The sequence below is a fragment of the Lagenorhynchus albirostris genome, chromosome 7 (assembly GCF_949774975.1).
Source record: "Lagenorhynchus albirostris chromosome 7, mLagAlb1.1, whole genome shotgun sequence".
Classification (NCBI taxonomy): domain Eukaryota; kingdom Metazoa; phylum Chordata; class Mammalia; order Artiodactyla; family Delphinidae; genus Lagenorhynchus; species Lagenorhynchus albirostris.
Genome location: NC_083101.1, coordinates 50,582,890 through 50,607,579, shown reverse-complemented (window position 1 = coordinate 50,607,579; position 24,690 = coordinate 50,582,890). Strand labels below are relative to the sequence as shown.

The 24,690-nt window shown below is 40.9% G+C and overlaps 1 protein-coding gene across 3 annotated transcripts in view; it reads left to right on the top strand.

Moving 5' to 3' along the window:
* The window catches only part of PIP5K1B (phosphatidylinositol-4-phosphate 5-kinase type 1 beta), a 328,239-nt gene that overhangs the window by 89,813 nt on the left and 213,736 nt on the right, over window positions 1–24,690 (top strand). For all 3 annotated transcript variants that reach the window (XM_060155008.1, XM_060155009.1, XM_060155006.1), the window contains exons 2-3: window positions 17,571–17,655; window positions 20,794–20,862. In XM_060155008.1, coding sequence (XP_060010991.1) covers window positions 20,813–20,862 — 50 coding nt within the window. In that variant the 5' untranslated portion in view covers window positions 17,571–17,655; window positions 20,794–20,812. The remainder of the gene's footprint in view (window positions 1–17,570; window positions 17,656–20,793; window positions 20,863–24,690) is intronic.

The following is a 24,690-nucleotide window of genomic DNA, read 5'->3' as shown; positions in this document are numbered from 1 at the left end:
TGCTGTGTTGAATTCTGCTGGAATGAATGACGTAGGCTTGCCGCAGGGTATCACAGCCCGGTTCAGCCCCTGTGCCATAGAAGCAGTGAGGGGATGGAGAGCAAGGCAGTGTGTGAGCGTACCAGAAAGCAGATTAGAAGAGACGCCAAAGGAGCACGGTGGGCATCTCCAGGCGGTGAGATTGCTGGCCAGTTTTATTTTCTTTGTGATTCTCTATATTTGCCCAATATTTCTATAATAGATACGAGTTGCATTTATAGCCATATATATATATATATATATATATATATATATATATATTTTTTTTTTGCGTTACGCGGGCCTCTCACTGCTGTGACCCCTCCCGCCACGGAGCACAGGCTCCGGACGCGCAGACTCAGGGGCCATGGCTCATGGGCCCAGCTGCTCCGCGGCATGTGGGATCCTCCTGGACCAGGGCACGAACCCTTGTCCGCTGCATCAGCAGGCGGACTCTCAACCACTGCACCACCAGGGAAGCCCATATAGCCATATTTTTTTAAATGTTCAAAAAGAGATCCATTTGAAGAAAATGAGATGGGGGGAGGGATAAATTAGGAGTTAAGGATTAACAGATACACACTACTATATATAAAATAGATAAACAGCAAGGACCTACTGTATAACACAGGGAACTATATTCAAGTTATTGTAATAACCTATAATGGAAAAGAATCTGAAAAGTAATTCATGTACACCCAAAACTAACACAGCATTGTAAATCAACTATACTTCAGTTGTGTGAAATAAACCTAAAACAGGGATGGAAGGAAGGAAAGAAGGAAGGAAGGGAGAGAGGGAGGGAGGGAGGGAGGGAGAAAGAGAACTCTTGTAGAAGTATTTGGGATGCAAAATCACCGTCCTAGTTTTTCATCTTGTTTCTCACTCTGAAAACTAAACATTCATTTATTATCCAATGCTAAAAAGAAGGAAGAAGAAAACATTTATGAAGCATTGACTTAACTGAAAATAAGTAAGGACTGAAAATAAGACTTCCTTTCTGTACTCAAGATAGCTTATCTAAGAAGTGTGGCAGACATTCTTATATGTACATTCATTACACTTTCAACTTTTAAGTCCGTGTGCCAAGCACTGTGCTAGGTTCTGTGATTTACAGAGAAATACACAGAGGTTATTGCCCTGAAAGGGCTGATAGTGTAGTGGAAAGAAAAGAAATTGAAACTGATAATTACAGTGTAATCAGTAAGTGTCACAGTAGGGGCAGGACCAGGGCACCATGGGAGCACAGAGAGGCACTGAGCCCTGACTTGGGAGGAGGAAGGGTGAATTCATAGAAGGAAACGATTGCCTTCGGTGCATCTTGAAGAATAAGAAACACCCAGCCGGGGAAGGGGTGGAGGAACAGTGGCATGTCAGGCTCTGGAGAGAGTGCAATGGAAGGAGGCAAGAGAGCACTATGGCTTCTGAGAACTGCAAATCATCCCATATGGCAGCAACCATGCTGGGGTGGGCAGCAAGGAGAGATGAATTGAAGAGGCCAGGTCATGAGAGGTCATGTGCTGTGCTAAAGACTTTTGAGTTCCCCCCTGAAGCAGTGGGAAGCTACCACAGGATTTTGAAGAAGGAGAGTGACATAGACAGATTTGCATTATAGAAGGATTCTTCTAGCAATAGTGTGCCCCAGCAAGGCAGACTAATTAGGAGGCTGAGGCAGCAATCTGTGCAATAAATAAAGAAGTCTCAATTAAGATAGTAACCGGGAAATGCGGAGAAAGAGTCAAAGAACGTCAGGGAGATTGATTTAAAAGAATTTGATTGATGTGCTATGGGATGAGGTTAAAAGAGGAGTCGGGATGATCCCTTGGTTTCTGGCTTGGACAACTAGATGGATGATGCCAGCATTCTCTGAGCGGGGATGAGTGTGATAAACTAGAATTTATAGTGCCCCTAAGATGCTATATAAGAACCCTGAAAGCAGCTGAAAATATAGATCTGGAGCTCAAGAAAGAGATGTAGGCTCAAGAGTTATTGGGGACTATTCCAAGTAGGTGGCAGTTGAACCCCTGGGTAATGGAAGAGATTATGCAGAGGGAGTGAGAAGAAGAGAATACAGAAGACCACGAGGAACAGGAATTTCACGACGCAGCCCAAGAAGAGGGAGCCTGCCAAGGAGACCAAGGTGTGTTCCGAGACGTAGGGGGAAAGCCGGCTATATCAGGAAGGGGAAACCAGGTATATGTGGAATCCTGGTTCAGGCTCACTCTCACGCCTGCCATCCATGGAAGAAAGGGCAAAGAGCCAGTGACAAGTGGCAGAAATGCCCACACCAACTGAGTTTGCCTCTAACAAGTCTCCCTGGACATAAACGTCTGCCAACATTTCATTTGTAAAACGTCTGGCAATATAAGTTTTCTGTTTGCTTAACTGGGCGTATTGCCTCCCCCAAGCAAAATCAGGCTTCTGTTAGTAAAGACCGTAAGGAAAGGGATTTGGGGTAGGCAAACGACAGTGTTGGCCATGTGGGATAGCCAAGGGCGGAGGCACTGTCGATGGAGGAAGACTGGTCATCCATCAGTTCAACGCAGATCTCAGAGCCCAGCGTGTGCAGGCTACTCCAAGGTCAATGCCGTGAAGAAGTACAGAAAGGTGAGGAATGAAACTTCATGGGTGAAGTAACCAGTAGCCCACTTGTGAAGTTGGGGTGGTTATGGGGGGTGGCTGGATTGCTGCTGCATCCGGAAGTGAAGGGGGAGGGGAGGAAGTCAAGGCAGGGAGCGAACACTAGTCTTGGGAGGAGGATTTATCTTGAGCGTAAGGGGAGTGAGAAGGTTGCAACCAGAAGAGGGCGTCAGGGTGAAGAAGACGTGTGCGGGAGGAAGGGTCTCAGGAAGGGTATCAACATACTTATATTCCCAAGGTAAAGGGGCAGATGAGAGAAAGCCGTTGAAGGTCCAGGTCAAAGGATAACTGATGGAGAGAGGGCTCCAGACTGGCGTGTGCGGGAGGGAACACAGAACATTCCTTAGCTGTGCATAAGAGAGGAGGAGAGAGCCCCAGACTAGAGAGAAGGTTGGGGACCAGTGTGTGAGAGTTCACAGGTGGGAAAGGCAGCAAATGAAGGGACCATTCATCCCTCTGTGAAGCAGGAAGCAAGGTGCAGAGATTGTCAGGCAGGGCACCTAAGGAAATAAGTGAAGTCTTAAAATAGGCAGTCTTTGTAGAGGGGTTAGGAGCCCTTCTTTGGAACTGGACAGTCTGTATGCTCACAGCCTGGTTCTGCCACTTGACTGTGTGAATTTGGATAAGCTATTTAATCTCTCTGCACCTTAGTTTTCTCATCTGTAAAATGAGGGTCATAACAGAAGCCTATTACTTGGAGTCGTTGAGAGAATTAAATGGCTTGATTAATGTACTTCTTTTTTTTTTTTTTTTTTTTTTGGCGGTACGCGGGCCTCTCACTGTTGTGGCCTCTCCCGTTGCGGGGCACAGGCTCCGGACGCGCAGGCTCAGCGGCCATGGCTCACGGGCCCAGCCGCTCCGTGGCATGTGGGATCTTCCTGGACCGGAGCACGAACCCGTGTCCCCTGCATCGGCAGGTGGACTCTCAACCACTGCGCCACCAGGGAAGCCCTTGATTAATGTACTTTTAACTGTGCCTGGCACAGAAAAAGTGCTCCGTATGTATTATCTGTACTAATTACTATTAGCAGGACTGAGAGCAAATGCAGTCTGGGGTCACAAAAACACCGAAATGTAAGCGGTCGATGGAGATTCTGCGAGCACAGCCAAGGAAGCACTGTGTTCTCCTAGGATAGAAGGATAGAAGGAATCAGGGAAGTCCTCAGAGACGAAAGACACTGGACTGACGCACAGGTCACGGAGAACAAATACTGGGCTTAGGCAAGAGGCTGTGGAAGAGCATATGCTCTCCTGAGACTTGAGAGGGGGCAGATGAGGCGCGGGGCGCGGTGTGTATGTGTAAAGGCTCCTCCCACCTCCAGGGAGGCAGAAATGCGCAGGCAGAGCAGAGCTGTGAGCCCGAGACTCTGCAGGGCCTTGAGTGCTGGGAGTCTGCCCCGTAGCCACGTGAAGTTTGGAAGCACAGCAGTGACAGGATCCGCTGTGGCTCATGGTGCCCCTGCTGGTGCGAGTAGCTGAGGAGGCCGAGGATAATAATAATGCTAAATTTATGGAGTGTGTGCTCTATGCCCGGGACACCGCGAATGCTTTCCATGTTGGTCACTCCTCGCAGATGCCCTGTGAGAGAGATACTGTCATTTCCCCCATTTCTCAGGTGCGGAGGCTGTACAGCTGGTGAAGCCGGGCAGTCTGACTCCATCCCGTTTCCATGACCACTTGGTTGTCACCACCTTGCCCATTTGGGCGTGACTCGGAGGAAAGGGTGGCAGGCGGAGGATGGGGTGAAGACCTCAGTTAAGCCTGTGGTAGCTTATTGATAGTGGATTTTCTGTCCTAGTCAGGGAGAGTTTGGCCATAAAGATGAGAACCTCCTGCAGAGAGCTCAGGGGAATGGTGGATGTGTTCTGAAGCTACAGGACTCCCCCAGAAGCCAGCTGCTAGCTAGGGAGTGTGACTAGATTCCAGGGCTGGGTGTCGGCAGGCAGTAGTAATATCTCTGTCTGTCTGGAAACACAGAGCCTTGTCTGTGCACCGTTCTATAGTCTGATTAAAGGGTGAGGTTCTCAGTTTCAGTGACTCTGGCTGGCTTCTGGCTCTCCCTGACCTGAGAAGTCCAAGACCAACCCCACTTGACCACTTAGTCCCTGCGTTGTGGGAAAGTTCTCGATATGGATATAACCCAGTGGATCAGCCTGGGCCTAGTGTGGCCCCTCGGTTCATCCTGAGGCTGGGATGGAGGTGGGGAGGGTACCACAGGTGGGGAGACAGCTGCTCTTAGAGCTCCCATAATGGTCCACAATTAGCAAGGCTTGAAATATTAGTCACCCCGACTGGCCCCCAAATTCCCACAGACCCTGGCAGTGCCTGGGTTCTGACCGTGTTTGCATTGGCAGCACCACTCAGGGCTCTGTCCTTTCAGTGTCGAGCTCAACCTGGCCTTCTAGGTTCTCACCACCGTGACCCCTGCAGCAACTGCCGCGTTCACTCTTTCAATCCAGTCTTCCGTTCCCATTTCATCCTGTCTCCTTTTAAGCAATATTATTATTTTTAATATTATTGGCCTCCTACTCAAACGCCTTCAGCGGGTGTTCTCTAGTTTTTCATATCTGTGATTGGCTCCCAAGGCCATCTAGCCCGGGACTAATCACTGTCTCCAACTTCATCCCCCGCTATTAGGTCAGGACGATCTTCCTCTCTCACCAGGAGTAGTTTTCCCAGATGCACCCACTGCTGTCACCTGACAGCTGCTCCATCCATTAGGACTGCCTACTCCAGACCCTGTCACCTCACCTCCTCTTCTCTGAACAACTCCTTTAGTCTTGATTCTCCAGTTAAATTGTTGCTTTGTTGAAAACAACTCTCTGTCACGATGTCTCAAACCTGAACACAGAACTTGGGAAATTTAATATTCAGGGACTACTAACTGATTTATGATCCCATGGCCTTGGGTTTTGGGGGTCAAGGTTTTTAATTTTTAATTGCATTTTTTAGAACATTCCATGTAAGCCCTCTGACTGTGATAATTGAATACCTGTTAGAAGCAAAGCCAAGTAAAAGGTATTAGCTCCTAATCCTGTTAAAGACTTGCCCATTATTTCTATGCTTTTGTTTTGGCTTCTCTTTTAAGCACCTTGACAACAGGGACCATCTTACTCATTGTCATTTCCCCCCAAAGTACCTACCATAGAAGTGCTGGAATCAATGTTTGGGTAAATGAATACTCTTCCAGGTGAAAGTGTGTCATAAATGGTCATCTCACCGCTGTTTTCCCTCTATCTAGACTTTTATATTTGTGCCTCGTTGGAAACTTCTCTTATTACTTGTTGACTATTAAGGTTATTAGCCTAGAACTCTAGAAAATTTTTCTCCTGTTCAGAGTCTCTTCTACTCTTCGGAGCATTTGCAATTCCCTTGAGCAGTGCGTTTCTTTTAGGGTCCTATCTACCCCCATCTCTGTCCTTTCAGATTTCCCCTCAGACACACAGCCCACAAACACTGGCCAAAAGAAAGTGCTTCGGGGTAAACTACTATCTGTCCCTTGTTTGGGGGGCCTATAGGAGATCTGTGTTGCTGTGACTTTCTTTAAAGAAGATGAAATAAGCCCAGAAATACCCTGAACGCTGCTGCAGGAGCAAAACCAAATCGATTTTGGTTATTTTGTTTGGACTACTTCTTTTTACCAGTCATGACTGCATTCATTCCCATATGGTTTACACAATTATTATTATTGGAATAATTGAATAATTTCTGAGGCATATACTCTTGGGGGGAAAAAAGAGGAAAATAGGTTAGAAATAAAATGTGGAAAGGAAACATCATCTGGTAAATAAAAAATGAGAAAGTTTACAGTGTAGTAAGAATATAATGTTGTGAAGTCTACCCAATATCAAATGTCTAGTAAAACCAGGGAAAGAAAAAATGTAAGCATTATATAGAGGTAGAAAGTCCAACTATGTGCAATTCTTAGTGACGGTCCCAGATGTCTCTGGGAAGAGACAAAAAAGTGACAATGTTTGTGAAGTCTTCATAGAGGCTTTTCCTTGTGCCAAATGGAAGCCCAGGTGTCATGACCATGTATGAATTTGCTCTCCTGACTTTTCAGCTCTTTCCCCAACCCTCTTACCCTACCCCTAAACACACACAAACACACAGTAGGTCTTTGTGTATTTAACATGAAAACCAGGGCAGGAGAAGATTGTACAATCATGGTGTTTTCCTGAAAGGCTGTGAGTTGCACTGGTCTGAAACCAACACACCCGTCACAGTTGTTTCCATGGGCTACTTTCTTCTGTGTAATGTTTGCAGTGAAGGCTTGGTTTGAAAAGACGTATGAATTCTTTTAGCACAACCTTTGCTGGGAAAATGAATTACGAGTGGTTCATTTTATGCTGAGCCTTTTGTCATCGCCATTTATAGCTATTCTGTTTATTCACTTGGTGAGAGCCATTCTGAGAGTTGATGAGTGTGTGTCGTGAGAGACCGTAAGAGCCCTGCAATTTGTTTTGATTGGTCTCCATTTGGATTCATAGCGAGCAGGTGCCACCGTTTGGAATTGGTTTTGGCAGCAGCTTGGTTATATAAATATTAGATACATGAAACGAAACCTCATTTAAATTATTTTCATCAGTAGGAATAGGGGAGCATTACGCTGAATATAAGAGCACCACAGTTTTATTTTTACAGCTTCTGAGCTTACAAATGTGTAACATACCATATGTCTGAACATATGTGTGTATAGGTGGCCTCCTTTGTGCAGATACTCAACATGCAGATCTTTTGCATTTCTTTGAGAGTTTATGCAAATATTCTAAAGAAAGAAATATGAGCCTATGATTTCTTAATAAAACAAAATTTTTCCCATTTGAAAAATATAGGTATTTCTACTTTGGAAAATCTGTCAAGGATGGTTTTCAGTTTGGTGTATTCTCGCTGCTTATATTTAAGCCTTGGAAAATAACCTATCACATTTTTAAGCCTTTGGTTTTTCCCGTCTGTTCTGTTATTGTTGTTTGTTGCCAAAGCCACATTAGAAGAGTATCAAACCCCTTGCAAGTGCACGGGAAGGACTACAATACTTCTTACCTCCCCAGCAAAACTACTTACAAGGCTGACATTTTCCTAAGGATGACTTTCTAGGTTTTCATGAAAACCATATACATTTTTTACAGATTTATTTTTATTTAGGCAGGGGTTTGTGACCATAGGGAGAATGAGCAATCTGGATGTCTGTCTGTAACCCTATAAGTAACATCCTAAGCCTGCTTCTGGGTATATTCTTAAAATGCCAGATTCAAGATCTCAGAGAACACGCCGGAAAATGTGTTAAATATGCTTCGTCCTGCTGGGGCTTTCTTTAAGCTGCCATGGCACCTGGCATCTTCCTCACCCTCTGCGTCTCAACCTTGTGTCCCCCCAGAAACTGCTCAGTTTCAGTGTTCCTCATAAATGAAGCTTTCCATGGTCCCTACAGGCTGACTTGGGCAGCTCTTTCTCCAAGAACCCTAGTAAAGCACGTGGCATGTTGTATTGTACCTGTCCCCATGTCTGTCTCTTCTGCTGATGTGACTTCTTTGAGGACGAGAATCTGTTTCTGTCTTTATGGCTCCAGGGCCAAGATCATAGCCTGACATGTACTGTTCAACGATGTTGATGAATGCATGAAAAAGTGAATTAGTTTGCTGGCAGATAACATGAACTCAGAAGAGCATAATTTAAACAGAAATGATTAACATTAACAGGCAGACATGACCAAGGCCCAAATTGTGTTTTAATTGCTTTCTCTATTGGGAAATGATCTAGGAAAGGTTACCATAGATAGCCTGAATGGCGTGAAAACACTTGAATTTGGCTAACTTGTGGAAGATCAGTTCCCATAGGGCAGGTTGTACTCATGATGATCAAATGATTAATGAGTCTCCTCATTCCAAAGAGGATCTGAGGGGAGGCTCTACCCAAGAAAGTTGGCGATGGCTCCAAACCAGAAGCGCCATGTAACAGAGTCAGCAGGATGCGTGATGGAAAAGAAGTGGATAGGACCCAAGGTCATAGAGAATCAGTAGAAGAGGTGGACCGAAAACCAAAGCCTTCAGAGGCCTCTTGCACTGTTCTTCCCATTAGTCCTTGTTGTGTTGCTTCATTGGTGTTTAATGAAGAGGTTGTTTTTATGGGAAGATCAGTAAGGACTCATGGCTAGTGCCCTTCGCCTCTTGTATCTATAGGTTGGCCTACTTAGTTGGGTAATTTGGTAATTAGTCATTTCCCCCCTCATTTGGCCTTGCATGAGGAGCAAACTCGTCTGTGGCAAATTAAAATACTGACTTCGATGGCCCTAGCTGGGAAATTAAAGGTTGAAAGGGTTGCATCTGACTAACTCGAATATGACCCCCAAGTATAATATATCTAAAACCTTCGGTAACTGTAGAGATTTTGTTTTTGTTTTTGTTTTTAACACCTTTATTGGAGTATAATTGCTTTACAATGGTGTGTTAGTTTCTGCTTTATAACAAGGTGAATCAGCTATACATATACATACATCCCCATATCTCCTCCCTCTTGCGTTTCCCTCCCACCCTCCCTATCCCACCCCTCTAGGTGGTCACAAAGCACCGAGCTGATCTCCCTGTGCTATGCGGCTGCTTCCCACTAGCTATCTGTTTTACATTTGGTAGTGTATATATGTCCATGCCACTCTCTCACTTTGTCACAGCTTACCCTTCCCCCTCCCCATGTCCTCAAGTCCATTCTTTAACTGTAGAGTTTTAAAAAGCTCCCCTACCACCCTGTAAACTCAGAAATGCCCTCCAGGTTGAGACTCATTGATGTCGAACAAGTTTTACAGGAAATAATTATGTAAGTTAATATTGTCAGCTAACCTCCTGATTGCCTTTACAAATTGAAAAATGCAATGCAATATTTAGTAGACAGTCTTCCAACATTTTGTCAAATAACTAGGAGGGAGCGTGTGGTATGGTAGAATGAGCAGTAGATTTGAAGTCAGACAGCTCTGGATCAAGTCTCAACCCCACCACCTCTTGACTTGACCCCAGGCAAATTGTCCCAAGTCACAGCCTCACTCCTACGCTTAATGAAGAGGCTGCAGTAGACCCTGGCTACTTTGTAGTGATCTATTTAAGCTCTTTGGAAATCCCCAGAGTCATAAAAATAGAAATGTTTGTACCAGCTCCTAGCCTGCCTCCCAATCCACATTTTCTTTGGGAACCATGTATCTTGTGCATATCATTAGCTCATATCTGCTTTCCCACATTCATATTTTTATCTCATTTTTGTGTCTCATTCTGTAGCCCATCACTGGCCTGTTTGTCTCAAAGCCATTCCTCACTCTTCTCCTGTTCTGTGTCACAGGGCAGGCATTCCTAGAGGATACATTTCTCGGGCTCCCTGTGTCACATGGTTTTCAGTAGGCTGGCCCCATGGGAGCCATAGACAGGGATTGCTGGGTAGAGGGGCTGAGGAAGAATCTAGAGTGTATCCCCCTCTCTGTGCCCTGGGTAGTATCCGCAACAGTGACTGTCTTCACCATGCCTCCAAATATACCCCCTCCTTCTGTAGTTCCAACCTCTTCCAGTTCACCCTCGCCATGATGTTCCGCAGATCCCTCCGACTTTTGAGGTCTGGTAACACCCCTTCCCTTGGTGTGCCTCTAGCCCTTGGGGTGCCGATGTTAGTCTCTGCATTTCATCACCATCTTTTGCTTAGCTTTTTAACTCACCCGTCACTTTTATAACTAATTCCATGTCTTAAATTCTCTTTCTTTAACATACCCAGAATAGGTTCTGTGTTCCCTCCTGGACCCTAACATCTCTCTTGAAGTGATAAAACATATTTATTGCCTCTACTGCTTACAGTAGCTTAGATGAACCCAAGGCCTTGAAGCATACTGAAAAAACTGGTTCCCCAGACCCACCATGCAGAGGCAGTGATTTAGTTGTTTTGGTGCATGGCCTGAGAACCTGAATTTTCAGAAAGCTCCCCAGGGGTTCTGATGCTCAGCATTGGTAAAGAGAACAGCAAACCAGGCTGAGATGGAGGGGTTTGGGAGTTGCCATATTTCTTCACCACTAAGGGCTTCACTTCTACAAACCAGCCTCACAGCGAGAGCCTCAGCAAAATTAAAAATGACTGCGTCCCATGGATGTTATAGAACAGTCAATTACAAGTGTCAGAATCACACAAGCTAAATTGAAGAATGCCAAAGGATTCGTTGCAGGATTAAATGAAATCTTTTTTGTGACAGCATCTCACACATAGTTGTTGCTCTATAAATGAGTCTTTCCTTCCCTCCAATTGAATGAAAGCATAGAAAGGTAGCAGGCTCTGAAATAGTATAAATTATTTATTCCTTATGCTAACAAAACCCAGATACCAAATACCAGAAAAGATAGATAAGCCATCATCAAGTCAAAAAAAATTTCATTGCTTGGCATGTATTATTGTTAGCTGAGCTGGTGTTTCAACAATCTAATCATATGACACTATTAATTGGCTCTGTTTAATGTCAGAGATAATTTAAGAAAATAAGTTCTAACAGGGAGTCTCGTGTCAGATTACATATTAACACATCTCCTAAGGAGACCTGAGTCTTATGATTATGCCCTTACTTGGCCATTAGAATTTCTGCATTCCAGGCTCTTGCCAGAGACTATAATTTTGAGTGGTCCCCTGTCCAGTTCTTATCAAAAGGTTGGTCACGAGAAATAATTTTCAGAGAGCACTGCCTGAAGGATATGAAGTCTGTTTGTTCCTCAGCTAGAGAGCCTACGTATTATTCATGGTTTAAGTCATCAGATCTCCGTGTAACAGCTTCTTGTCAGTTTCCCTTTGCTGGGCAGGATTGATGAAAAAAGACACATCTGTCCTTATGGAATTTTTGAACTATGTGTTCAAAGGGAAAACTCTCATAGGTTTCTAGACAGAGAAAACCAATAAGTTACCGAGACAGAAGCATCAGACTAGCGTGAAACTACTCACCTGTAAGCCAGGAAGCAAGAAGACAGCAGTGACATAGCAATAGGGAGATGAAAGAAAGGTCTGGGAGCCAAGAATCCAAGAGATCTAGTTATACATGGGGACAAAGGAAAGACATTTCTGGACATGGAATGACACAGAGCAGACCATCCATGCGCCACTTCTTAGGAACTACTTGAGAAGTTGTTCCAACTGAATGAAAATTGAATCAGAAAAAAGGTGTTCGGATAGGAGGAGATGAAGAGTCAAAGAAACAATGATGAGCAATGAACCTTGTAAAACTTGTGGTCAAGTCAAATAAATGTTAATAATATGACTGTGAGCTATAAATTGTTCATTAAGAAGAGCTGTGTCGGGCTTCCCTGGTGGCGCAGTGGTTGAGAGTCCGCCTGCCGATGCAGGGGACACGGGTTCGTGCCCCGGTCCAGGAAGATCCCATATGCCGTGGAGCAGCTGGGCCCGTGAGCCATGGCCGCTGAGCCTGCGCGTCCGGAGCCTGTGCTCCGCAACGGGAGAGGCCACAACAGTGAGAGGCCCGCATACTGCAAAAAAAAAAAAAAAAAAAAAAAAAAAGAGCTGTGTCAACTAAGAGGAGCTATTTAGTGGTTCAAAATGGAGCAGTCATTGAGAGAGTGAAAATATTCCATATATCTCCTCTTGCGGGGGAGGAAGAGAACAGATGTCATGGGTTGGGCTCTCTAGAAGCAGGCACTGGGACAGAGTTTTGGGTGCAAGATGTTTTCAGGGGTCAAAAAAACATATGTTGAAGTCCTAACCCCCAGTACCTGTGAAACATGACTTCATTTGGAAATAGAGTCTTTGCAGATGTAATGAAGTTAAGATGAGGTCATTGGGTGGGTCCCAATCCAATAGGACTGGTGTCCGTATAAAAAGAGGAAAATGCCACGTGAAGGCAGACAACAGAGGCACAGACTGGAGTGATGCAGCTGCATGCAAAGGAACGCTCAGGATGAACGGCCACCACCATGCAGCTAGGAGGAGGAAAGGAAGGATGCAGTCCAGAGCCTGGGTGGAGCAGGGCCCTGCTGACACCTTGATTTTGGACTTTCAGCCTCCATAACTGTGAGAGGATGAATTTCCGTCGTTTTAAGCCACACAGTTTGGAGAGTGATACAACCTGTGAAAGGAGGAGGGGGGAAGCATGGTCAGGCAAGCAGAGGAAGAAGTCAGACTTCCATGTAGGACCCACAAAGCCGGGGCCAACTCAGTGGGGAGCTGCCCCATCATTCAGTCACAGGCTGTGTGCAGCCTCAGTGAGGCCAGGGCCTGCGAGAGGAGGCTCCCTGCAGAGGCAGACCCTGAAAGGGCTGGCAGCCGGAGGCGTCTGCTGACCACACTCTTAGTGGTGAGCAACCTGCCCTCCTTGAGGGGAGATCTGGGTGGCACAGGTCTGCGTCTAGCACAATAGACCATAGGAAAAATGCCTGGGTAGTGGGATGGCATAAAGTCATTTTATTATTATTATTTTTTACTAGAAATATATAGACTCTTAATGGTTTAAAAATAGAAAGATAATTATGAGCAAAATATATGTGGAATAAAAAATTTCAATTAATGGGAAAAAATAGAATTGTAAATTTTATTAACCCAGCAAGAAAGGAATAGATAAAAATAAATGCAGGAACCATAACTATAATTAATAGTAAACAAATATGATGCAAGTAAACCAAATATAATCTAATCACAATAGATGTGAATTTGTTAAGTCCCCTTTCAAATGACAAAGACTCTTAGATTGGTTAAAAAAAAAAATCCAGTTTTAAGCTGTTTGTCAGGAACACAGCTGAAACCAAATGACAATAACTAAAAAAGCTGAAGATAAAAAAATGGACAAGAAGATGCCAAGCATGTGCAAATAAAAGGGAGGAAGTGAGGATATTAGCATCAAGATGGAATCCAAGACCCAAATTATTAAATAAGAAAAAAAGATACTTTTGCAGATAAAGAGTACAATTCGCAAGGACACTATTATACATACATATATCCTTTGTACACGGCCAGCATAGTTACGGAAATTTTAAGGCAAAAAATAAAAAGTAGAAATACAGGAGAATATGATTAACCTATAACCATATCAGAGAATTTTACTGTGTTTTTTCATAATTTGACAAAGTAGACAATGTTATAAGGTGGCAATAATATAGTGTTTTTCTACCCTAGAAACAGGGCACAGGCACGTTTTCCTCTTGTGTCTACGTAACATTTAAAAAAATTGTTTCTATGGCCATAGGAAAAAACTTGAACTTGAGTGGGAGGGGAAATTTTACTTATCCCATATTTTGATCCCAGTGCAATAAGCAAGAATATAACAATGAATGAAAAGATTAATAATTAAAATATAAATACTTAACGTTAAGAAACTCTCTTATAGATGATTCCTGGATCAAATTGAAAATCAAGTCCAAAATTACAAATTATTTGGAAATTAAACAGAACACTTCACATCAAAATTTATGAGGAAATCATTAATATATTCAGGAATACTTTGTAGCCTAAGTGATTTTAATACTATCTTTTTAAAAGAGTGAAAATAAACTAAGTAGTGCATCTAAGAAATTCTTTAAAGCCCAAAGAAAGAAAATATTAAAAGCTAAAATTAATGGAAATGGCCACAAAAACAAATAATAGAAAAGGGAAGTCTGACTAACAAAAATACATATTTATAACATATATATGGAACATATAATACATATACATTTTATGTCTACACACACACACACACACACACACACACACACACATATGCATACATGCACACACACCCCATCAAGAATAAAGAAAAAGACATTACCTGGATCCCAAAAGAATCGAAAGACTTCAGTAACAAAATATTATGTGTTAACTTTATGACAATAAATTTAAAAATCTAAAGGAAATCGATGGCTTTCTAACAGAATTAAATTATGAAAATTTGATTCAAAGAAAGGTTATAAATTCTAAGAAATGAATAATCCCCAAAAACTAAGTGCATATAAAGAGCCATCCAATTTTATGAAAAGTATTAATTTTTTGATACCCAAACCTGGTAAAGATGGGAGAAAAATCATTCAATTTCAATTATGAAAATATCCTTTTAAAAATGGTAGCAAATCAAATCTAAGTTAGGGTTTTTCTAGAAATATATAATTTTTCATTGTGAAATTTCTCAATGTTATATTTGGCACAGTAGAATAAAGAAGAACAATTATGATTATATCAACTGATGCTGAAAATGCATTTGATATAATTCAGTAGACGTTCCTAATAAAAAGTGAAGTAGAACATAGCAGAAAGAAGCTACTATGCTACCAAACAAACAAGACCATTATAGAGGATGGTGACTACTGTAGGATTATAATATAAATATCAAGCACTACTACTATTACTCAACTGCTATTATTCAACATTTATTTGGAAGTTCATTGAATGTAATAGGAAAAGAAGTAGAAGTACGATGTGTAAATATTGCAGGTAGTGTGATTGGGACTCTGCCTAAAATCTTTTAAAATTCTGTAAGAAGATTTGATTAAATGACTGGGTGAAAGATAATAGATGAAACCCAATCATTTTCTTTCTATGAGTTAATAACCAGTTAGAAATGCAAATAGAAAAATCCCTATTTAAAAGCATGACAAACTAAAGTATCTGGGAATGAATTTAGTAAGACATAAGACAAAAACAAAAAATATGGTTGTAGTAAAAGATATAAAATAACATTTGAAGAAATAGAGGACTATACCATGATTTGAATAAGAAAACTTAAAATTCCAAAGATATTAATGCTTCCCAAAGTAGTATATAACTTTAATATAATTCTAGTCAGAATTCCAACTTGGCAGGGGGCTGGTGGGGTGGGCGTGTTTTCAGGTTAAGCAATGTGCTTTTCAAGTCCATATAAAAATATAAACTTGGAAGAAAAATAGTGTGGGGAACTTGTAGCAGCAGCATGTTACTGCATTTAAGACAACATATTAGCTTAGAAATCAACAAGTAAGTCTTTGGAACAGAGAGCCTAGAAATATATTGAGGTATATAGGAAAACTTAATATTTGCTAAAGGAGGCATGAAGGCATGTCCTTCCAGTAAGAAGATAGACTGTAAAGTAAATGATGTTGGGGCAATTAGCTACCCATCTGGGAGAGGATGAGGTTAGATTCCATTTGAAGCAAAGATCTAATGTTAAAAATGAGCTATAAAGGTATTTGAAGAAAATACAGGAGAATACATGTAACATCAGGCTTGGGAGAACTCTCCCAAGTAAGACAGTAAATCCACAGTCCATCTAGGAAAAATTAGTAGATTTGACTATGTAAATATTTTAAATGTCTACCTGACAAGGCACCATAAACAGAGCCAAAAGATGAACAATAGCTTGCAGCTCATATGACACAGTTAATGTTTAACATACCAGGAGATCTTACAGATTGATTATAAAAGAAAAAAAGATAAACAGCACAGTATAAAAATAAGCAAAAGGAAATGAACTGAAAATGTAAATCACCAGTAAAGCTGTGAAGAGGATAGGTCCCGTTAGTGGTAAGAGACCGTGAATTAAAATGACTGAGGTGTCATTCTCTGCCCATTAGATTGGCAAACATTTTAAAGATGGCAAACATCCAGTGCTGATTAGTATGTCATTAAGCAGGTACTCATTATGCACTGTGGGACTCATTGCTTCACCCTTTTTACAGAAAAGAATGTAACAAAGGTCCTTCAAATACTTAATGCACTTATCAACTTTGGATCAATTTCCAGGATTCTTTCCCACAGAAATAAAAGTACTAGAACATTAGAGATGTTTATGTAAGTCTGTTTATTCCTTCTCTGGTTACGGTAGCCAAACCTGGAAACTGTCTGCATGTTTGGCCAGGAGGGAGTGATTGCTTAAATGATGGTGTATCCATTTTGTGGAATATGGTACAATTATTTTTTTTAAAGGTTACACCATAGGATTCCATTTGTAACTTTTTTTTTTTTTGGTTGCGCCGGGTCTTAGTTGCGGCAGGCAGGCTCCTCCTAGTTGTGGCTCGTGGGCTTCTTAGTTGCAGCTCGCTGACTCCTTAGTTGTGGCATGCGAACTCTTAGCTGCGGGATGCAAGCGGGATCTAGTTCCCTGATCAGGGATTGAACCCAGGCCCTCTGCACTGGGAGCGTGGAGTCTTAACCACTGCGCCACCAGGGAAGTTCTGATACAGTTATTTTTAAGTGAGAGAGATATATAATATAGATTTGAAAAATATCTTTAAAATGCTGATAGAAGTGGCTGAAATAAGTGTGTGCATGTGTGTGTGTAAGCATAGGGAAGATTTTGGAAGGACAGTCAACAAACTGTTACCATTGGTTATCTTATTGGGGAGATACTGGTGGGACCTTATTCATTTTTACTTTAAACTGTATTTTTAAAATTGGTTACCATAAGCAAGTATCTCTTTTGTATAAAAACATAGGGCAAAAAGGTTTGTTGAACTGTCTTTGAAGTTGTGTTATTGAACCAACCTTCATGAAAATCACAGTTGATTTATCACAGGGATAATACTGCAAAATTATCCACACATCACGTGGGGTCTCTTTTTTGAAGACCCACAGGAGAAACTTCCACTGCAGCCTCAATCCCCAATGTGGTTCATTTGAGCAACTGACTTGTTTTTATCTTATGAACATTGGGCATTTATGTAACTGATTATTTCTTCCTCTGCTGTGACCACTAGGAATCTCAGAGTCAAACTGGAGACTGACCAGGGTATTCAACAACTATACAGGATTACACGGCTCACATTCTGTGCACAGCCCATGCTGCTGGCACCATCTTGTTCCTCACCTTTATCTTCCCTTTATTTATACACACATTTCTTTATTTTAGCTTTAACTGATTGCATTGTGTGTATCCCTATAGCCACCTCTGATCTCTTCTGGGAGATGAAGCAGAGGTATGAATAAATAATGAATAGTGATTTCTATTTTAACAGGAACCTGGGAAGGAAAACAGTCTCAACAATGAATAGGCCACTCATCACGACCAGTTACAGATGACTTGCCATTTCATTGACAAAGGTAAGGCAGTACGGTCTATATTTTTAATTAATTCCAACGGACTCATTAGAAGCCCTTACTCTTTTGTTTTATATTCACAAATACTCTAAATCATGTATCTAGTTCATGGCCTTTAACTTTGACATTATCAAATTGAAAACAAACAGCAAGCAAATAGAAACAGGAAATGTTGTGGATGTTGGCATGCCAAAAGGGGCAGAACCCAGGAGATGTGGTCTCTGCTATTAATTACTGTGTATGGTTAAATACTTGACTAGCATTAGTGTTTTCCTTATTTCTAAATGTAGCAGTGCTCACTGCAGCATAGTTGGAGAATATAGCAAAATATTAACGTGATAACCCAAAGCATTCACAATCCCACCACCTGTAGATAATTACCAGTACTTCTGTGAATTTCTTTCCTCCTTCCTTTTTGCATATGTAGAAATATATATGATTATAATGTTTTTAAAAGCAATGTTTTTAATCCATACTTACCTTGGCTTTCATAGTTATAAATGATGCACCTTAACGAGTGCAGAACATAGCAAGTCTAGGAAGAGACAGTAATTGTCACTGTGACCATTTTAATAGCCATTTGCAGTTGACCAGAGCATCCCCAAGCATCTCATTTGCCTCTCCTACATGGATGTCCTGGTGAATAAGTCCATGTGACCTTTGTTAAACAGAGACAAACAAACAAAAACCTTTGAATCCAGGTGATGTCTCATGGTCTGCTTTTAACATTATTATCTGCTTGTGCTGCTTAAAGGGAATTGTTTTTTTTTTAAATATATTAAGTTTACCCACTTCTTTTCTACTGTCTAGTCAGGAATGATTTACAAAGTAATAAAAAAAAGACTCATCATCCGTCCTTCATTCATGCCAATTTGTCAACCCCTCATTAAGACTGTATTTTCAAGCCCTTTCAGCATTGCTCTTGAAGTTTTTCGGTTTTAGAGGCTGCAAAGGCTTAAAAGTGAAATTACTGAAATGCCATTCTTTAGGGAAGTCTTCATTCTGTGGGCTCTGTCAAACAGTTGAAGATTAAGGAAAATCCTACTCTTATTAGTGGTAGTACATACTAAATTGCACAAACATACTCTAATACAGAAATAGGGATCAAATATCAGATAACTCCTTATATATTCTTACAGTGATTATGTAATTTGAGCTTTCCAGGGGAATGATACAGGGTTGGGTTTGGTTTTTACCCTGAGCCTGATATTGTAAAACCTTTCAAGTATTCCAATTCCACTAATATATTATTCAAAACTCATATTATGAAGTAACTAGAAAAATCAACTATTCTTTAAATAAATTAAGCAGATACAGTGTGGGAAGCAGTAGTGTATGAAACATCTGTCCTTGAAAACTTCATATTCAAATACGGACAGATTGAATGGAGACAAGTGGAACTGAAAGTTTATCTAAGAGAATGCTTGGATTGGTGGGCAGTCATAGGTCTGGTGAGGTTGGCTTGCCATGGTCCGTTCTTTCATTTTCTTGGGTGGTTTTTAGTCACATCCAGCTCATGGCAGTCATTTAGTTCCAGTACAGAGAAATGGCTGGCAGATCCTTAGGTTTAGTGCATACTATGTTTATTGAAAGCCCAAGATTTAAAATGTGCTTCAAAGCCTTATGAGAAAGTCAGAAGTTTTCTCCTCCATGGTGTATAGAATGCTCTTCATTGCAATTTAAGATAAGACCCTTAAATATCATGGCGCCCTGAGTTATGTAGTTATCCTTGTTTACCACATAGGTAACTGGTTTTAAGAAATCAGATGAATTAGAAAATGTAAAAACCTTATTATTAAAAGATGAGAGGAGCGCATGTTTAAACATCTGATACCTCCCAATGAAAAATAAAATTTTATCTAAAAGCATTGGAAGAAATCACAAAAATAGTCAATAGTTTTAAGTATGAAAAATGTAAAACTTCTCCATGTCATAATTATAAAACAAATTAAAAGACAGTAGCTTGGAAGTACTAATAATGTGCTTGTGAACAGATTAATAACCTTAATACATAAAAATCAATAAGGAAACCACTAATATTACTAGCCATAATAGGTAAAAAATCAATACCCAAGACCCCAATAGACCAGTGGGCAAAATAATAGAAAAGTTGAAAGAAGAAATACAAAGAACCAAAAAAAGATATGCAAACAATGTTAACCTTCGCTAATAATTTTCAAGGATGCAAATTAAAATCAGGAGGTGCTTCCTTTCACCTGTCAAATTAGCAAAGAGTTAAAATGATAATAGTCATTGCTAAGCGTGTAATGAAACCAGCTTCCACTCATTGCTGTTAGTGTGAATGGGTGTATTCTTCTTGGAAAGAAATTTAGCAATATGTGGTAAGAGCTTCTGATTTTTTAGTGACCTAGTAATTCTAGGAAACTAGTACAAGAAAACATTAAAGGTGGACAAAGGTAGAAGCACACGGTCATTACTGTTGCATTATTTGTAGAAACAAAACCCCTGATCCACCTCAACTGTCCTTCAATGTTGGCATTGTTAACTAAAGTATTAACGCGCAATTGTGTTCACCCAGTGGTGTCTCTTGCAACTAGAAAAAATTATTCTTACATTGAGATTTTTATAATCAAATGGGAAAATGCTTATTACATAAGTGTTCAGCGAAAAATGCTGTGTTAAGATAGTATCATAATATTTTTAGTATGAAAGTGCATGGAACAAAAGGTGGAAACAAACATACCAAAATGTGAATAGTGGGGTTGCCCAAGGGCAGTAGAACTGGGTAATGTTTTTGTTCTGATTCATGTTTTTGGTACTTTCCAGATATTTTTACAGGAAGTATATATAACCAGAAGAATAGGGGAAAGAAATTAATTTTTTAAGGCTTTGTAGAAAGAAACTTATACACATATGATCTGGGCTTGGACTTCCATGGCCTCTTTCTTAGAGCATACGGAGTAAAATGTGCTGCCAAAATGATTTATATGTAAAACTTTATTTTGGAAAGACTGGAGAACACAGAATTTTTTTTTAGTATTCTGAGAAATCTCTTCCTTTCTTGGAGACAACAGCATAACAACAAAAATGTAATTAACCAAAACAGGTAACAATATTATTAGCATATTGTATTTCAGAGTAGAATATCGAAATTCAAATAGGTACATTTTTCTCTTGTAGATGTCGTCTGCTGCTGAGAATGGAGATGCAGCACCTGGGAAACAAAACGAAGAAAAAACCTATAAAAAGGTGAGTGAGTGTGTTATCGTCTTTTTTCAGCTCAAAAAGAGGAACACTTGTATTGCTTAGAATGCTAATATTGCCATAAGCCTTTTCTTCCTCCAAAGCATTTGTATGTAAGTTACCGCCTTAGTTTCCTATTTCTGTAACAAATTACCACAAAGTTAGTGGCTTAAACAACCTAAATGTATTTTCTTACAGTTCTGTAGGTCACAAGTCTGGCATGGGTCTCACTAGGTCAAGATCCAGGTGTCTACGGGGCTGCATTCTTTTCTGGAGGCTCCAGGGAAGAGTTCATTTCCTTGTCTTTTCCAGCTTCTTGAGGCTGCCTGCATTGTCTATATCATGATTTCTTTCCGACTTCAAAGCCAGCAAAGGCCAGTTGAGTCTTTATCGGGCCCTGTCACTCTGACACTTTAAAGGATGCTTGTGATTACATTGAGCCCTCGTGGATAATCCAGAATAATCCCTTTATTTTATTTTATTTTTATTTTTTATTGGGGTTTTTTTTTGGTGGTACGCGAGCCTCTCACTGCTGTGGCCTCTCCCGTTGCGGAGCACAGGCTCCGGATGCGCAGGCTCAGCGGCCATGGCTCATGGGCCCAGCCTCTCCGCGGCATGTGGGATCTTCCCGGACCGGGGCACGAACCCGTGTTTTCTGCATCGGAAGGCGGACTCTCAACCACTGCGCCACCAGGGAAGCCCAATCCCTTTATTTTAAAGTCATCTGATTCGCAGCCTTAATTTCTTCTCCACCCTTACTCCTCATTGTCACATAATGTAGCATATACACAGATTCCAAGGATTTGAACATGGACATCTTTGGGCGCCATTTTTCTGCCCACCACAGTTACCATGATACAGAACACTGACAGAAGGTAGTTACTTGAAAACCCTTTTTATGCCTAAGAAGAAGGCCCTTATGTGTGTGCAGTGTTCTTTGTTCACTATGTGAATCTTTTTTATTGACTTGCTACTTGCCACCATAATTTCAAACATCTTCTACCTTTAAAGAAGATTTTTAGCCTGGAATTGCATCTCACCCCTTTCTAAGCCTCTCAGATTCCATGTCTTCAGCCCATTTCACAAAAATCTCTTTCTAGACTTCCCAGAGTATCTTGCCTGACCACTCTTTGACTTCGATAAATTCTTGGTTCCTAGCAACCAAGTTAATGTTCAGAAGCATTACTGGGTAATATATGTTCCCAAGCACTGCTGTTCCTGATTTTAAATGGACTGTACATTTTAGCTTCTTAGCTTTTAAAAGACCTTGCCCTCCTCCTCTCTGGGGAGTAGAAGGTTTGTGTATTGAAGCTTTGATACACCTTAACATTTCCTTTTGCCTTTTACTCTGTAATGGATAGCTAGCAAGAAGTTTGTCATCAAGTCCCATGAGCCGTGTGATCTGACCACAGATTTAGGTCATGGAACTAACATGATGTATTTCCTGTTCCATTTTCATGTGGAATAACATGCCTTTTTCCTGGTATATCTTTTCTTCTGACTTTTCTACTCAGCCAAACCTAGAAGTATAAACAGAGAGCTTGCCATCCAAAGAGGTGATGTGTTTGGGGAATAGTAGGTTAAAGATTCATGAGCTCACAAGTGTCATGTTACAGCTTCTAAAATTTGTTAATCTGAACAGAGGCAGCAATACAGAATTATTTATTTTCAGACACAGGTGGAAAACAAAATCCTATCTCATTTACCCAAGACTCTTTGTAAATTCAGTCATACATGGGACCAACACAGAGATGGTCAAACTGTCAGCCTGGCATTCCTTCAGAGCAGTTTCAGGCAGTTTTCTCAGTCAGCCTCAAGATGCATTGTGATTCTTGATTGTGTTCTGATTTCCAGGAGCTCTCTAGTAATGCAAAAGTAATAGAAGGCATGTGACCATGCGATCTTGGAGTTTACTGAGTGTGTCTTGCTCAAGAATTAGTAAAATAGGTTTTCAGTAATATTATAGGTATGATTCTGTGATGAATGTCCCTAACAGGGTATCTGACTCAGCAATGTTGGGAAGGTTATAAAAACTAAAAATCATATTGTATGATAGCAAATAATTCTGAAAAATAAAGAGAAGATGCAGGAAACTTAAGAGGACCAAAAAAATCAATGATTTTTTTTTTTTTATGTGTGATGGCATAGGGACCTTTTTGATGACCTCTGATTTTAAAAGGAAGGTTAGCAAGGGAAGAGGAGGACCCTCTCTGTAAGAAAAGCACCAAGACACAGCATAGTGCCTAGAACTTTAGCCCTCAGTTAATATGGTGTTACTATGCAAAGCAGGAAGAAGGATCACTTAGAGAAAGTGTTGCTTTGCCAACAGGTTAACAGCTCAGCTGAACTATTCAACTGAATTCTTCCCCATTAAGCAAAAGGTCTTTTTTTTTTTTTTACATCTTTATTGGAGTATAATTGCTTTACAATGGTGTGTTAGTTTCTGCTTTATAACAAAGTGAATCAGTTATACATATACATATGTTCCCATATCTCCTCCCTCTTGCGTCTCCCTCCCTCCCACCCTCCTTATCCCACCCCTCTAGGTGGACACAAAGCACTGAGCTGATCTCCCTGTGCTATGCGGCTGCTTCCCACTAGCTATCTACCTTACGTTTGGTAGTGTATATATGTCCATGCCTCTCTCTCGCTTTGTCACAGCTTACCCTTCCCCTTCCCCATATCCTCAAGTCCATTCTCTAGTAGGTCTGTGTCTTTATTCCTGTCTTACCCCTAGGTTCTTCATGACATGTTTTTTTTCTTAAATTCCATATATATGTGTTAGCATACGGTATTTGTCTTTCTCTTTCTGCCTTACTTCACTCTGTATGACAGACTCTATGGGTGTTAATGGTGGTGTTAGGAGTGGTGATAGTAAGAGTTACATTAGCTACTGCAGATGTGTGTCTCTAGGCCCAGCTGAACCATGTCCCAGAAGAAAGAACTTGAAGCTAGAATAGGGAAACCACTGAGTGTGAGCTTTGAAAAATCGGGAGAATGGAAGGCTTATCAAAAGGCAGGAGATGAGCAAATATCATCCCTATTTTCAGAAATGAGGAAAAGGTACATTCTGGAAACCAGATGTGAGACTGTTCCTCGGCATAGTTTGAGCATGGGTTTGTAAACATATAGCTATGTACATTTAGAGAAGAAACACATGTCTTTTACAAACCTGCAGAGGTTCATAAAGATAGAGTTTATGTCAAATTAACTGCATTTCCTATCATGAAAGAATCATTAAATTGGTCGCAGATACGGAGAATTCTCAAGTTTAGTGGATCTTGATTTAAAGGTACCTGGAACATTCTTGTCTCTACTGACATGATGCGAGTTGGCCCTGTGTAGCTTCATAATTTTTACCCATGACCTGCATGAAGACATCAAATTTATACTTTGCAAATGTGCAGATGACAGAAAACTGGGAATGATAACAGGTTAGGTGGGTGTCATCAAGGCTTATCATTAACTATTTCATTTCATTAACTATTAACTATTGTCCCTTGCATTTCATTAACTATTGTCCCTTTTACAAATACTTTAAAATTAACTTTCTTTCCCAACCCTGAAGCCCTGACCATGGGGTATGCTCCTTTTTAATGAGTTGTTGGATGAGCAATTGGATTTTACCTGTGACTGAAGCCAATCCAGGTTCAGAACACTCTGATCTTGGGTGCTAGGCATGAGAAGGATATCAAGGGAGTTTATAAGGAACTGACGGTTGAGTGGGAGAGCCAAGACATGAAAACAGTTTTAGAACACAGTAGTCTATAACAAAGGTTCAAAAGAGGAGAAATCAATATGGGTTAGAGTTAATGAGCGGGTTTAGGCTTTCTG